The following is a 17,233-nucleotide window of genomic DNA, read 5'->3' as shown; positions in this document are numbered from 1 at the left end:
CTTAGCTGCATGCAAGTATTGCACTGATGCACACATGATTCCAGATCAGAGTCAATTCCAGGCCACCATACATGAGACCTAGCAATGGACTTCATCATGACAATACCAGGATGAATGCTATGAAGTTCACGTACAAATTTTTCTCTATCTTTCTTAGGCATGATTACACGATTACCCCATAGTAATCATCATAGGCAGTCCCTCGGAATCGAGGAAGACTTGCTTCCACTCCTAAAGTGAGTTCTTTGGTGGCTGAACAATGAAACACGAGAGCCACAGACCCTGTCACAGGTGGGACAGATATTCGTCAAGGGAAGGGGTGGGTGGGACTGATTTGCCGCACGCTCTTTCCGCTGCCTGCTCCTGATCTCTTCACGCTCGCAGCGTTGAAATTCGAAGAGCTCAACACCCTCCCGGATGCACTTTCTCCACCTAGGGCGGTCTTCGGCCAGGGTCTCCCAGGCGTCAGTGGTGATGTCGCACTTCACCAGGGAGGCTTTGAAGGTGTCCTTGTAACGTTTCTGCTGCCCACCTTTGGCTCGTTTGCCATGAAGGAGTTCCGCATAGAGCAATTGCTTAGGGAGCCTCGTGTCTGGCGTGTGGACTAAGTGGCCTGCCCAGTGAAGCTGATCGAGTGTGGTTAGTGCTTCAATGCTGGGGATGTTAGCCTGGGCGTGAACACTGGTGTTGGTGCATCTGTCCTCCCAGGGGATTTGCAGGATCTTGCGGAGACATCGTTGGTGATATATTTCCAGCGACTTGATGTGTCTTCTGTACATCGTCCATGCCTCTGATCCATACAGGAGGGAGGGTATTATTACAGCCCTGTAGACCATGAGCTTGGTGGTAGGTTTGAGGGCCTGGTCTTCGAACACTCGTTTCCTCAGGCAGCCGAAGACTGCACTGGAGCACTAGAGGCGATGTTGAATCTCCGCATCAATGTCTGCCTTTGTTGATAAAAGGCTCCCGAGGTATGGGAAGTGGTCCACGTTGACGAGGGCTGCGCCGTGAATCTTGATGACTGGGGGGCAGTGCTGTGCAGCGAGGACAGACTGGTGGACAACCTTTGTCTTACGGATAATAAGCGTAAGGCCCATGCTTTCATACGCCTCATCGACTATATCATGGAGTTCAGCCTCAGAATATGCGCAGACGCAGGCGTCGTCCACGTACTGCAGTTTACCACAGTAAATAGTCTGACTGAATGGACAGCTCATCCTTGCGACGGATGTAAGGTTTGATCTCCTCACGCATCTCCATAGGTATGGCAGACCAATCACCACTGAGTACACACCGTTTCACAACCGATAAAATAGGGTCATGGTTGGTCCAGATTCTAACTTGTTGAGCAGTGACAAGGGTTCCTTCACTTTCAAAAGCATCCATTACTAACAATAGAACTGCAGGTTGAGGCGTCTCCATCTCAGTTGTGGGTAAGGGCAGACGACTCAGTGCATCGGCACAATTCTCAGTGCCAGCTCTATGATGAATAATATAATCATAGGCAGACAATGTCAGCGCCCACCTTCGAATACGGGTTGATGCATTGGTATTAATACCTTTGTTTTCCGCAAGCAATGAAATGAGTGGCTTGTGATCCGTCTCTAATTCAAAACGAAGACCAAACAGGTACTGGGGCATTTTTTTTACCCCATACACACAGGCCAAAGCTTCTTTCACTACCATACTGTAAGCTCTTTCTGCTTTAGACAGACTTCTCAAAGCATATGCAACAGGTTGTATCTTGCCCGATTCATTTGCTTGTTGGAGTATGCAGCCAACCCCATATGATGAAGCATCGCAGGCCAATACAAGTCGCTTACATGGACCATAATGAACAAGCAACTTGTTTGAACATAGTAGATTCTTGGCTTTCTCAAAAGCTCTACCTTGAGACGCACCCCAGACCCAGTTGTCGCCTTTTCTTAGTAACACATTCAGTGGCTCTAGTAAAGTGCTCAATCTGGGTAAGAAATTACCAAAGTAGTTGAGCAGCCCAAGGAACGAACGCAGCTCCATCACATTCTGAGGCCTGGGTGCATTTTTGATGGACTTGGTTTTCGAATCAGTGGGCCTGATGCCATCAGCAGCAATCTTCCTCCCGAGGAATTTGACTTCAGGTGCCATGAATACACAATTCGAGCATTTCAGCCTGAGTCCCACTTTGTCCAGATACTGTAGGACTTCTTCAAGATTGTTCAGATGTTCAGCAGTGTCGCGACCTGTGACCAGAATGTCATCTTGAAACATGACGGTTCTAGGAATGGACTTCAGTAAACTCTCCATATTCCTCTGAAATATGGCTGCAGCCAAATGAATCTCAAAAGGACACCTGTTGTAGACGAGCAGTTCTTTATGGGTGTTGATGCAGTTGAATTTCTTCGAAGTGTCGACAAGCTCCTGGGCCATATAGGTGAACGACTTTCCACCAGCTAGGATGGCGAACAGGTCATCAGCCCTCGGTAATGGATACTGATCCTGTTTCAAAAAAACCTTTGTAACCTGCGTGACACCTGACCACCAGAGGGCCCACCTGTTGGAGTCCCAAGGGATCCCAGCATCCCTTGGGAGCACAGTATATAAGCAGGCCACCCACAAGGTACCTGCACTCTGGAGTCTTATTAAAGGAGCTAAGGTCACACTTGCTCATTACACACAGTACTGAGTCTCATCCTTTATTATGAGTGTAATAATTGGTGACAAGGTAACAAACAACCTCGTGAAAATGCAAAGAACAGTCGGCATCCTGGAGAAGTTCTCAGAAGGGGATGATTGGGAGGCCTTCGTGGAGAGACTCGACCAATACTTCGTGGCCAACGAGCTGGAAGGGGACGAGAACGCTACCAAACGAAGGGCGATCCTCCTAACTGTGGGGCAACAACCTATGGCCTCATGAAGAATCTCCTGGCCCCGGCAAAACCAACAGAGAAATCTTACGAAGCATTGTGTACGCTGGTCCGGGAGCACCTAAATCCTAAGGAAAGCATTTTGATGCCGAGATATCAGTTCTATACGTGTCAACGATCGGAGAGCCAGGAAGTGGCGAGCTGGGTCGCCGAACTAGAGCGCCTCGCAGGACATTGTGAGTTTGAGGGATTCCGAGAACAAATGCTCAGAGACTTTTTTTGTATTGGGCACTGGACATGAGACAATCCTTCACAAACTGTTGACTGTAGAAACTCCGAATCAAAGTAAAGCCACAACGATAGCCCGGGCATTTATGTTCACCAACGACAACACCAAGTAGATTTCGCAGAACAAAGAACTTTCAGTCAGTACTGTGCAGAAAGTAACATCGGTCTCGAGCAGAAATGTACATGGCAGAACGTTAACACCGGCTGCTGTGGCACGATCACAATTGACCCAGAGTCTGCCATCAACTGTTAATGCGAGGCAGTTAACACCCTGTTGGCACTGCGGAGATGATCATCGGCCCCATCAATGCCGTTTTAAGCACTATGCGTGCAATGGTTGCAGAACAATGGGACACTTCCAATGAATGTACAGGCGAGCTGCAAACCCTGCAAACCACCATGTTGCAGAGGAAGATTGATCTACAGAGGATCAGGCTGAATTGGAGACTCGTACTGAGGAGGCAGAAATGTACAGGGTACACACATTCACCACGAAGTGTCCACCAATAATGTTGAAAGTTGAACTGAACGGCAGATTTTTCCCAGCAAGCTTCTGCCAAATAACATGGGGCCATCCCCTGGCACAATCCACAGTGGGAATTCGTGCACTATCTATGGAGCTAGACACTGGAGCAAGTCAGTCCATAATGAGTAAAAAGGCCTTCGACAGGCTGTGGGGCAAAAAGGCACACAGGCCCAAGCTCAGCCCCATTCACACCAAACTAAGGACTTACACCAAGGACCTAATCCCTGTAATTGGCAATGCAGAAGTCAAAGTCTCCTACAATGGAGCAGTGCACGAACTCCCATGTTGTTTGGCAGAAGCTGGCTGGGAAAAATCCGTTGGAACTAGGACGACATCCGAGCGTTTTCGTCTGTCGACGACGCCTTATGTACCCAGGTTCTGAGCAAGTTCCCATCATTGTTCAAGCCAGTCATTGGAAGCTTCTCAGGGGCGAAAGTGCAGATCCATTTGGTTCCTGGTACGCAACCCATCCACCACGAGGCTCGGGCGGTACCATACATGATGCGTGAAAAAGTGGAAATCGAGCTGGACAGGCTGCAACGTGAAGACATCATCGCGCTGGTAGAATTCAACAACTGGGCCAGTCCGATTGTCCCGGACGGCACGGTTAGAATTTGTGGGGACTATAAAGTAACGATTAACTGTTTTTCACTGCTGGACCAGTACCCGCTACCCAAGGCAGACGACCTATTTGCAACCCTAGCTGGAGGGAAGACATTCACCAAGCTGGACCTGACCTCGGCCTACATGACGCAGGAGCTGGAGGAGTCTTAGAAAGGCCTTACCTGCATCAACACGCACAAAGGTCTGTTTATCTACAACTGGTGCCCGTTCGGGATTTGGTCGGCCGCGGTGATCTTCCAGCGGAACATGGAGAGCCTGCTAAAGTCGGTTCCTTGTACAGTGGTCTTCCAGGACGAGATATTGGTTACAGGTCGGGACACCATGGAGAACTTGAAGAATCTGGAGGAGGTTCTTAGTTGGTTGGATCGCGTGGGGCTCAGGTTGAAATGCTTGAAGTGTGTTTTCCTGACACAGCACGTCGAATTCTTGGGAAGGAGAATCTCAGCAGACGGCATCAGACCCACCGACGCCAAGACGGAGGCCATCAAGAACGCGCCGCGACCACAGAATGTGATGGAGCTGCAGTCATTTCTGGGACTCCTGAACTATTTCGATAATTTCCTACCTGGGTTAAGCACCTTGTTAGAACCTAGTGCAAATAGCCACTCTGATAAATGGGGACATTAGGAAGTGCATAGAAAGTGAACGATAGGTGCTCTTGAAACTTAAGTGGCAGTGAGGAGTGAAGTGGCGGAGTTTGATTGACAAGACAGAGTGAGGGGGTGCACTACAGGATATAGGTGAATCTGCAACTTTGCTTACTTTTCCTGACCTAGTTAGGTCATTCAAACACTTCCTGCACATGTTCCATATACGGGGCACTATGCTCCTGTTGCTGACCTCCTCAGCCACCTGTGCCCACGCCTTCTTGGTGACAGCAGCAGGTTTCCTCTTGCCGTTGCTGGGGAATAGGACCTCATTCCGGTTCCTAGCTGCCCCCCAGCAGTACACCAAGTGAGGTCTTGTTGAATCCGGGCGCAGCCTTTGACCTTCCTGATTCCAGTTCTAATTTTTTCCTTTCTAATGAAATCCTCCCAAAGCCTCCAAATTCTATGATTGTACTGGCCCTTTAAATAGTGGAGATTAAATCACATTATCCGGGTCGCGAAACTCGGAAGTAAAATGATGATGTTGGATGGGGGATGTTTGATGTGAGAGTGACTGCTCAGCTAAGGTTTATGCCCGATAAGTAATGGGGAAGCTTTAAGTATGAGATACATAAAGTAAAAAATAAATATATTTATATAAGGTGAAAAGGAGTATCAGCAGAGAACAGCTCCACAGATAAATAGATTAAAGAGAAACTGAAACTTGAAATACAGCCGTATAGTAAAGTTCAAGTGAAAAATAAAAAAGAAAGTCCTAAGGGATATAGAGAGTGTAGCAGGGAAGAGTAAAGGAAGAAGAGCAAAGCTCAAAGGGAATGTAAAAAAGGACAATATTCCCCAGCAACGGCAAGAGGAAACCTGCTGCTGTCACCAAGAAGGCGTGGGCACAGGTGGCTGAGGAGGTCAGCAACAGGAGCATAGTGCCCCGTATATGAAACATGTGCAGGAAGTGTTTGAATGAAATATAAAAGAAATCAAAAGATCCTTAAAAGACATTTAAAAAGTGAAAGAAAAGTGAGAGTGTAGGACACTTAGGAATGAAGGAAGGGGTGTAATTGTGGAGGATGTAAGTACGGCAGAGTTATTAAATATTTTACATCTGTTTTTACAAATGATGCTGGAAGTGCAAACGTAAATGTACCAGAAGAGGATGTGGAACAATTGCTAGAGATAACTGAAGAGAAGGAATTGGTTCTGAAATAATTAGTAAAGTCAAAGGTGGATAAATCATTGGTCCCTGATGGCTGCACCATCGACTGGTGAAAGAAATCATTGCGGAAGGATGTCGAGCCCTTGGAGAAGATGCAGAGGAGATTTACTGGAATGGTACCAGGAATGAGGGACTTCAGTTATGCGGAGAGATTTAATAGAGGTGTTCAAAATCATGAAGGTTTTTGACAGAATAAATAAGGAGGTAGGAGGGTCGGTAGGAGGGTCGGTAAGAAGAAGATACAGATTTAAGGTCATTGGCAAATGAACTGGAGGGCAGAAGAGGAAAAAAAAGTATGCGGTGAGTTATGATCAGGAATGCACTGCCTGAAAAGGGTCATAAAACAGATATTAAGAGCTACAAAAAGGGAATATGAAAAGAAACTTGCAAGGAACAACAAAATTATATTAGGAAAAAGAGGGTAGACAAGAGCAATGCCGGCCCCTTAAAAATTGAAAGCAGGGATATTGTCAATGATAATCAGGAAATGGCGGACATGTTGAATAATTACTTTGCGGCAGTATTTACAGTAGAGGAAGAGGATAGCATGCCACCATCCCAAGGAAACTAATATTGAATCAGGGATTGGGACTCAATAAAATTAATTTAAGTAAAATAACAGTAATAAAAAAAGTAATGGCACAAAAAAGTGACACATCCCCAGGACCAGATGATTGTTACCCCAGGGTTTAAAGAAAGTAGGTGAGCACATTGTAGATGCCCTAATTATAATCTTCCAAAGTTCTATTGATTCAGGAACCATTCCTTTAGATGGGAAAATTGTGCACGTCACTCCACTATTTAAGAATGGCGAGAGAGGGAAACCAGGGAATTATAGACCAGTTAACCTAACATCTGTTGTCAGGAAATTGTTAGAGTCTATAATTAAGGATATTGGGCTAGATTTTACACTTTTTTTGCATGCATAAACACCCACTTAACATCCATTTTACCGCTGAAATGAGGTATAACGCCCAGATATCGCCCATTTAGGCACAAAATGGAAACTGATGCCCATTTTTCGGAAACTTATCGGCAAGCGTTACTTTCCCCATGTGCGTAATGCCGGGAAAAAATAATACCGCCCACCCACTTTTTTGGGGCGGAATCATCAGAATGGGCGAAACCAACGCCCAGCGTTACTTTCGGCATGTAATTAACGCCGAGATTCAATAATATCGACCGCCCACTTTATTTTGTCGTAAAGATCACATTTGCCAAAATTAATGCCCAGGAGATCGCCCAGCGTCACTTTCACCACCTCGCACACATCTCGCCCACAATATCGCTCACCAAAAAACTGCCGGGAAAAAGTGGAACTAACCGGAACTACTCACAGCGGTATGGACGCCATATTCTAAATCATATGTTGCATCATTTAAAAGGCTGCTCTGCTTCAATCTCAGGGGAGTTCGGATGTACTCTGGAGGTGGTTGGAGGTGGTGTGAACATCTGAACAAACATCTTACTGTGGATGATTGGAATTTAATAGGTGTCTTCGTCAGGACATTCATTCATTGTAACCAATTGGTGGAAAACAGATAGCTATTGGAATGGGGCCTGTCATTTCTCACCCTCTCTTGATGACCAATTACATGCTGCAGACCTGAGATGGCAGCAGGTATGCTCCGCAGCATCATGTGCCCAATGTAAGACGTGCCAGACTGATGAGGAGGACCAGACATTACACCCCCCCGCAAGTACAGGGAGAAGCGGTCTTGCCTCAACTTGCCCGACACCACCTGCCTTCGGAGACTGCGCTTCCACAAAGAGGTTATCAGTGAGATATGCCAGCTCATAAGGGGAGATCTGCAGCCTGCCGGCACCATCAGGACTGCACTGTCCATCGAGGTCAAAGTCACTGAGGCACTGTCGTTCTACGCGTCGGGTTCTTTTCAGGCCTCAGCTGGCGATATTTGCGGTAGGTCTCAGCATGCCACACATTGCTGCATTAGACAGGTCACTGAAGCCCTGTACACACGCAGGATGGACTTTATCAGCTTCCCTATGACCAGGGAGGCTCAGATTGAGATGGCTCTAGGATTCTACCGAATTGCTAACTTTCTCAGGGTGTAGGGAGCAATAGACTGTACGCACATCGTGATGCAGGCACCTTTTCAGGATGCAAAGGTTTTCAGGAACCGCAAGGGATTCCACTCCTTGAATGTGCAACTTGTTGTCGACCACCAGCAAATTATTATGGCAGTGAATGCAAAATTTCCGGGCAACATCTATGATGCTCACATCCTGCATGAGAGCACTGTATCTGACTTGTTTAACAATCAGCCACAAGGTCAATGCTGGATGCTTAGTGACAAACGATATGGCCTCGCCACCTGGCTGATGATCCCCCTGCATGATACCCACACTGAAGCCAAGAAGCGATACAATGAGAGCCACAGAGCCACTCGCAATATCGTGGAGAAAACCATTGGAGTGCTTAAGCAGCGCTTTAGATGCCTGGACTACTCAGGAGGCGAGCTCCAATTCCACCCTGAGCAGGTAGCTCAATTCGTGGTGGTCTGCTCCATGCTGCACAACTTGGCTATCAGGAGGGGACAAGAATTGCCAGAAGGGTGTGACGGTCCACCTCAGTAGAGAGAGGAAGAGGAGGACAAGGAGATGGACGCTGACATCGGGCCAGACAATCAGGCTGACGATGAAACCATGCCCCCACCCCCCAATCGACCGTATGAAAGGGCCCGTGGTGGCATCATAGCTGCAAGACTCTTACGTCAAGAGCTCATAAATAAGCGCTTTGCCTGAACAAACGTTGGTGGTATTTACAAGGCTGACACACTGCTGGGTGTGCAGGTCATACATCAATGGTGGGCGTCACCCTGGTGACAGTTAAAGTTTAAGTTGATTGAAGTTAAGTGTAATTATACCCTTTGATGTTAAGGAATAACCAGTGTGTAACGGTGCAGCTATCTGAGCCAATGCGCAACAAGGTTTTGTTAAATAAAAAACATTTAAACCGAACATTTGTCTGAATTCACAAGTATTTCTGTAAAAACCAACCCTTCCTCCCACCACCCCCCCTGCTTCTCATCCCCACCTCTACCCCTTCCCCTTCCCTTCCTGATTCCAAGCCGCCTGGCCGAGGAGTTCCTCGGGTGCTGCTTCATTGCAGTGGGGGGGATGACAGCTGAACCGCTGCTTAGACGGATATGGGAGAGGACGGTCCCGAGGTGGGAACGTGCTCCAAGCCAGAAGCAAGATGTTTCTCCTGGTTCTCATGTGTCGTTGGCAATGGGGGTGTGGCACCTTGGGGTGCAGTGCCGCGCTCTGGGACCACTGGGAGCCCTCTGCCACCAGTGTTCCTGGCTACCAGCTCCAGGGCCTCCTCTATCCCTTCCATGTTATATATTCTTTTTTAGTCAAAACCTCGGTGCCAACTATGTTCTTGGTGCTTAGTAGGCTTTATGCTGCTGGTGAATCTCCCTCGTGCCTCCCACAACAGCCACACAAGCACACACCACACCTACACACACTTTCAGACCCTCTTTGCTCCCTCTCTCTCTGTCTCCTCTTCTGTGGATGTAATGATGACCCCGACCTCCTGAATCGCGAGAAACGAGTGTTGCCTTGCCGTTGCTAAGGACGGCGACACTTTACGGCAGAAGGTCAGAGAGATTTAACGCTGATGCCCATTTAAGATCGCTCATGGTAATGCCCAATTTCCAAAATGGAGACTAGGGGCTTTGAGAGTGGGCGACAAGCGGGCGATCTGAAAACCCATTTTTACCGCCCATGCCGGAAATACTGCCCATTTTTGGGTGATCTGCACAAAAGTGTAAAATCTAGCCCATTGTGTCTGAAAACCTCAACATTTTTCAGTTGATCAGAGAGCGTCAGCATGGAATTGTGAAAGGTAAGTCATGCCTGACAAACCCGATTGAATTTTTTGAGGAGGTGACTAAAGTAGTGGACAGGGGAATGCCAATGGATGTTACTTATATGGTCTTTCAGAAGGCATTTGATAAAGTCCCACATAAGAGACTGTTAACTAAGGTAGAAGCACACGGAATTGAGGGCAAATTATTGACCTGGTTAGGAATCTGGCTGAGTGGCAGGAGGCAGAGAGTAGGGATAACGGGTAGGTACTCAAATTGGCAGGATGTGACTAGTGGTGTCCCGCAGAGATCTGTATTAGGGCCTAAACTATTCACAATATTTATTAATTACTTAGATGATGGCATAGAAAATCATATATCCAAATTTGTCGATTACACAAAGATAGGCAGCATTTAGGCAGTGTAGATGAAAGCATAAAATTACAAAGGGATATTGATAGATTAAGTGAATGGGCAAAACTATGGCTATTGGATTGCAATGTAAGCAAATGTGAGGTCATCCACTTTGGACCTAAAAAGGATAGAACATGATATTTTCTAAATGGTGAAAAGCTAAAAACAATGGAGGTCCAAAGAGACTTGGGGGTCCAGGTACACAGATCATTAAAATGTCATAAACAGATACAGAAAATAATCAAAAAGGCTAATGGAAAGCTGGCCTTTATATCTAGAGGACTAGAGTACAAGAGGGTAGACGTTATGCTGCAGCTATACAAAAACTCTGGTTAGACCACACCTGGAGTACTTAGGAAGGATATATTGGCCTTGGAGGGAGTGCAACATAGGTTTACCAGAATGATACCTGGACTTCAAGGGTTGGGTTGGGTTACAAGGAGAAAATACACAAATTAGGGTTGTATTCCCTAGAATTCATAAGGTTAAGGGATGATCTGATAGAACTTTTCAAGATATTAAGAGGAACAGATAGGATAGATCGAGAGAAACTATTTCCGCTGGTTGGGGATTTTAGGACTAGGGGGCATCGTCTAAAAATTAGAGCCAGACTTTCGGGAGTGAAATTAGGAAACACACCTACACACAAAGAGTAGACGTTTGGAGCTCTATTCCGCAAACAGCTATTGATGCTAGATCAATTATTAATTTTAAATTTGAGATCGATAGCTTTGTGTTAACAAAGGAATTAGGGGATATGAGCCAAAGGCAGGTATATGGAGTTAGATCGCAAATCAGCCATAATTTCATTGAATGGCCGAATAGGCTTGAGGGGCTGAATGGCCTACTTATGTTCCTATGTTTCTAAGAGAAGAGGGAGGGCGATGATAGCCCCAGCAAGGAGCCAGCATTGTACCTTTTTGGTCCATGATATTATCTCCTGCTCGGAGAATCTGTTGTAGCTTTCAGCAAAGAATGTGCGCAGCTGCTTCTGGATGAAGGAGATGGTTATCTGAGCCATCGGCAGGTTAGCCGCATTAGCCAGAACATCAGCCACTCGGCCCGAACCCGCCACTATTACACAAGGTGTCCCATTGCCCATCGCACTGTATATTGTCTGCAAGAGAAAGATCACGATCACCAAACAGAAAACACAGGCGGTTCATAGCACAAGTGGGTGGCCAATTGCCACAAGCCTCTCCTCCATTTCTGGACCTCAGCACACTCACTGCTTCTACCACTTCCCATCATAGCCTAGCCCCCTGTACCTGGTCACTGTCCCGTGGCCCTTGCCGAGAAGGATTAGGCAGAGGAAGAGTGATGCTGTATCAGAGTTCACTATCTGCCGAGCTCATTGTGTGGGCTCACGGCTGAACGGGAGGCGTAAAGGCACTCAATTTCACCCACTTCTGCATGTTTAACAGAGCCACCTGGTAGCCAGGACTTGTAACTACACCATGACACTTGCCAGCAAAATTGAATGGAAAATATTGACATAGTCATTTAAAATGGTAAAGACTGACAGAAAATATGATGACAAATCATGACAACAGGAAGTAAGGTTTAGGAACAGGAAGTGTGTGTCCTATGCAAGATTTTTATTAATATATAGATAGAGATGATGTCAGCTGTGGCTCAGTGGGTCAGAAGGTTGTGAGATCAATTCCCCACTCCAGAGACTTGAGCACAAAATCTAGACTGACACTCCAGTACAGTACTGAGAGAGTGCTGGATTGTAGGAGGGCCAGAACAGAGGCTCCGCTGCACTGTCAGAGGGCTAGTACTGAGGGAGCTCTGCACTGTCGGAGGGACAGTACTGAGGGAATGCTGCACTGTTGGAGGGACAGTACTGAGGGAGTGCTGTATAGTCAGAGGGGCAGTACTGAGGAGCTCTGAAATGTCATAAGGGCAGTGTCCAGTATTGAGGGAGCGCTGCTCTATTGGAGGAGCAGTATTGGAGGAGCAGTATTGAGGGAGTACTGCACTAGCAGAGGAACAGTACTGAAGGAGTACTGAGGGAGTGCTGCACTGCCGGAAGGGCAGTACTGAGGGAGCACTGCACTGTTGGAGAGTCAGTAGCCAGTACTGAGAGAGCGCTGTACTGTCGGAGGCCCAGAACTGAGGGAGTGCTGCACTGTCGGAGGTACCGTCTTTCAGATGAGTTATTAAACTGAGGCCTCGTCGGTCCTCTCCGGTGGACGTAAAAGATCCCATGATATTATTCGCAGAAGAATATTATACTGGCCAATATTTATGCCTCAACCAACATCACTAAAAAACAAATATCTGGTTATCATCACACTACTGTTTCTGGGAGCTTGCTGTGAGCACCTTGGCTGTCTCGTTTCTTACATTACAACAGTGACTACACTTCATTGGCTGTACTTCATTGGAGATAAAGTGCTTTGGGATGTCCTGAAGTCGTGAAAGGTGCTATTTAAATGCAAGTCTCTCTTTTTTTACTTACATTCAGAGTTCCGGGTCCTCCTTCAAGGACAACACAGACAATTGGGATCTCGATTCCAACATCTACAAAACAAGCATTGGTCACAACTTGTCACTAGTCAAGGGGTCTTAGGGCTTATCTTACAAATGTATCATACATTCTCTTCCACAGACCATAACTTCTTGATATACAAAATCGGAATAATATTCCTGAACTTGGCTCTTCATTCTTAATCCAAACTCTAACCTTTCAGACCCACAAAACACGGTACAATGTGTCCGACCAAATACTTCAACCAATGGTTACAGCTCTTGGTCCCATTCAACCCAGAATCACCTGCAGAGATTGAAGACTTTAGGAAACCCCACACTTCAGTTAGTGTCCTTGCTTTCGTGATCTTACCTCGATCTCATCTCTTGATGGTGCTGACACCTTACTCCTCCTCCTCTGCAATTTGCCAAAAACTCCCACTCTTTGGGCCCAAGTTTCCACATGATAAAAAATGGGTGCCCCTCCGAACTGGGCGCCCGTTTTTCGCGCCACAAAGTGCGCCTAAAAAAACCCTCCGTATTCTCCACCTCCCTGCAGGTCCTCTGACCCTCGGCGCGGCGCAGCAGGAGCTGTAGGGGGCGGAGCTAGGACCCTGCGCCGAAAACAGTGCCGGGAGCTCTGCACATGTGCGCTACAGTGGGCACGCAAGTGCAGTAGCTCCAGGCGCCCGAAACTGTGTGGGAGGGGCCTGAAGCACGCACCCTCTAGCCCTGGCTGAATGGCCTCACTGGGGCTGCGTGAATAAGGCTCCTCCCACGGCCAGCTCCTGCTTCCTGCCAACTCCCGCTCCTGCTTTCCCCCCCGCCCCCCCCGCCACTGCCCCCCCGGACCGGACCCGACCCGACCTAGAACTCTGTACTGTTTCTTTTTAAGTTGCCACTTCATGGTGGGAGACACTTCAGTCACATAGACCTCGTCAAAATGGGGGCTGATGGTTTTAGTAACCTCTACGCCTCCAGCTCCGAGATCAAGCACCCTGCCCGTCCTCCAGTGCGTCCCCACCCTGAGCAGCTGAAGGAACTGCTCCTCAGAGAAGACGAGCTGCCGCTCCTGCTTCCCCCGCCCCCCCCCCCCCCGACCGGACCCGACTCAACCCGCCTGTCGCTGCCGCTCCTGCTTCCCCACCGCTCCTGCTTCCCCCCCCCCCCCCCCCCCCGACCGGACCCGACTCAACCCGCCTGTCGCTGCCGCTCCTGCTTCCCCACCGCTCCTGCTTCCCCCGCCCCCCCCCCCCGACCGGACCCGACTCAACCCGCCTGTCGCTGCCGCTCCTGCTTCCCCACCGCTCCTGCTTCCCCCCCCCCCCCCCCCCCGACCGGACCCGACTCAACCCGCCTGTCGCTGCCGCTCCTGCTTCCCCACCGCTCCTGCTTCCCCCGCCCCCCCCCCCCCGACCGGACCCGACTCAACCCGCCTGTCGCTGCCGCTCATGCTTCCCCACCGCTCCTGCTTCCCCCCCCCCCCGACCGGACCCGACTCAACCCGCCTGTCGCTGCCGCTCCTGCTTCCCCACCGCTCCTGCTTCCCCCCCACCCCGACCGGACCCGACTCAACCCGCCTGTCGCTGCCGCTCCTGCTTCCCCACCGCTCCTGCTTCCCCCCCCCCCCCCGACCGGACCCGACTCGACCCGCCTGTCGCTGCCGCTCCTGCTTCCCCCCCCGCCCGTGGATCGGACCCGACCCGTCTGCGTCTGCCGCTTCCGCTCCCACCCGCCTCGACCCGACTCTACTCCCGCCCCTGGACTGGATCCGACCTGACCTCCCCCTCCCCGACCTGACCTCCCTCTCCCCGACCTGACCTCCCTCCCTCCCTCTCTCCCTCTCTCCCTCCCTCTCTCCCTCCCTCCCTCTCTCCCTCCCTCCCTGACCCGAACCGAACCTCTCTCCCCGACCCGATCCAACGCCACCTACCTCTGGTGCTGGGGACGGGCCCTGCCCGAAATCTCGGGCCCGGCCCGTTCAGCCTTCGGTCCCGACGGCAAACCGCTTCCTAAAGGCCTGCCTGAAGCACTTTCACACAGGTAGGAACATGGTTTATTTAATCTTTTCTTTGCTTATAAATGTTTATTCAGGTTGGATTTATTTGTATAATATTTGTATAAGTATAACTAAGGATTTATTGTCGAATTTAATGACTTCCCTTCCCCCCCCCACACCCCTCGTTCCCGACGCCTAATTTGTAACCTGCGCCTGATTTTTTAATGTGTAGAACAGGTTTTTTCAGTTCTACAAAAATCTTCACTTACTCCATTCTAAGTTAGTTTGGAGTACGTTTTCACTGTGGAAACTTTGAAATCAGGCGTCAGTGGCCGGACACGCCCCCTTTTGAAGAAAAAATTCTGTTCCAAAGTAGAACTGTTCTACCTGACTAGAACTGCAGAAAAAAAATGTGGAGAATTGCGATTTCTAAGATAGTCCGTTCTCCACCAGTTGCTCCTAAAAATCAGACGCAAATCATATGGAAACTTGGGCCCTTTATGTGTGACTTTGGGCTGAGAGTGCTTTTTGACTGTGGAAAACTTCACAACCGAGCCCTAACTTGTTCGCACCCGCGACCCCATACCAAACACTCCCAGGTACAGCACGGGTTAGATACAGAGTAAAGCTCCCTCTACACTAGCGCATCAACCACTCCCAGGGCAGGTACAGCACGGGTTAGATACAGAGTAAAGCTCCCTCTACACTAGCGCATCAACCACTCCCAAGGCAGGTACAGCACGGGTTAGAATTTAGCCCAGGGCCCAGAAATGAAAGATCATTGCAAGGCTCCTACCTTCAGTCCCCATTCTCTGCTTTGAGATGTACTTTTCCAGCTGAGTTCTCAGAGGAATCTCCACACCATATTGTCCATGGGTCCCATTATCCACCAGGATAAAGTGGGAATGGTTGTGATCCAGGCAGGATAATCTGCCCTGGTTTGCTTCGTCCATGCTGTATCCCACAGGAAATTTTCCCTATTCCATGAAAGACAAGTATGGTTAGTTACGGTAGTGTACCTCATGGTTACCTGCAGCTCCTCATTGTAACAGACTGTTCTAGGCCCCGTTCCTCTATTGGTGCTGCCAGACAGGCGCAGTGTAAATGATGTGTGCCGGACCTGTGAAGGCCTCAGATTGCCCGACCCGCGTGTCCACAGTTGATGCATGCCCTCAGCTCCCGGCACATATCCGCCTCCAACTCATTTTTGGGGGCACCTTTAAGTTTGGGCATAAAAAAAGCATCGACTGTCAATTAACGATAATATCCCACATGGTGCAGGGCTCAAACTGACCATTTGCACAACTCACCTCTCCACCGAGCAGGCTGTCTCGGTTGTGCACTATACCCCAGCTGGCGATACCAATTGCAACAATCTGCCTTTCCCTGGGGCTGCTGGTCATTTTACTGTGTCGCACCGCCTCTCCAACATGCTTCATCACCCCGGCGAAGGAGCCTCCTGTGATAATCCATGCCCCTGGGAGGTAAAGCATGGGATTATATGTCAAGAGTCACATAATCCGTAAAACAATCACATGATCAGAACACAGTCACATGATCAAAACAGTCACATGGTCAAAACAGTGTCAAATGGTCAGAACACATAATCTCACAGTTAAACATAGTCACTTGGTCAAGACAATCAGTCACATGGTTAAAACACAGGCACATGAATACATAGAATTATAAAATATTTATAGCACAGAAACAGGCTATTCGGCCCAACTGTGTCAGTGCTTATGCTCCATATGAGCCTCTTCTCATCCCTCTTCATCTCGCCCTATCAGCACACTTTTCTATCCCTTTCCCCTCATGTAGCTTCTACTTTCATAGTCAAAACATACAGGGTCCGAAAATGGTCGGGCAAGATATTCCAGCAATTCTGACAGGATTGCAAAACTTGATACACCAGTTAAGCCGGATAAAATAATGGAACGGTTAAGTGAATAAATTAACTTTGCAAAAGCATTATTCAGTGAGCAGTTTTTATTTGTACTTCGAAGTGGTTAACGCACAATTTTAACACAATAGCAACTCACTACTTTTATCATTTAAATACAGTGGGAGTGTAAAACGCTTTAAATAGAGTAAGGCAGTTTAAATAAAATGAAGCACTTTAAATAAAGTGAAGCACTTTAAATAAGGTGGGAGATTGGTAGTAAATCTGACCTAAAAATTAGGTGATAGTCAGTGCAGAGGGAGTTGCCCAAGGAAGTTAAGCTGAGTGTTTAATTTAAACTTTAATTACTCAACTATTATTTTAAAGTTGATTATATTAGATAATCAGAATAACAAATTACTTCTTAATTTGAAATGAACCTAAATCCATCTACTCATTATAATCTAGTCCTCAAATGATTCTATTTCTTCTAGAACTAAATTATTGCTAACTAATTGGGGGGGTGGG

The 17,233-nt window shown here is 48.1% G+C and overlaps 1 protein-coding gene across 1 annotated transcript in view; it reads right to left on the bottom strand.

The window, feature by feature from the left end:
- Positions 1 to 17,233, bottom strand: part of trpm2 (transient receptor potential cation channel, subfamily M, member 2) — a 410,019-nt gene that overhangs the window by 299,570 nt on the left and 93,216 nt on the right. Inside the window, exons 6-9 of the mRNA XM_070876247.1 lie at positions 16,137 to 16,303; positions 15,623 to 15,803; positions 12,820 to 12,881; positions 11,269 to 11,469 (exon numbers count right to left, since the gene is read on the bottom strand). Of these exons, the coding sequence (XP_070732348.1) occupies positions 11,269 to 11,469; positions 12,820 to 12,881; positions 15,623 to 15,803; positions 16,137 to 16,303 (611 nt within the window). The remainder of the gene's footprint in view (positions 1 to 11,268; positions 11,470 to 12,819; positions 12,882 to 15,622; positions 15,804 to 16,136; positions 16,304 to 17,233) is intronic.

The sequence above is a fragment of the Pristiophorus japonicus genome, chromosome 3, assembly GCF_044704955.1.
Source record: "Pristiophorus japonicus isolate sPriJap1 chromosome 3, sPriJap1.hap1, whole genome shotgun sequence".
In the NCBI taxonomy this organism is placed as follows: Eukaryota; Metazoa; Chordata; class Chondrichthyes; family Pristiophoridae; genus Pristiophorus; species Pristiophorus japonicus.
This window is presented reverse-complemented; position numbering and strand designations above follow the sequence as displayed.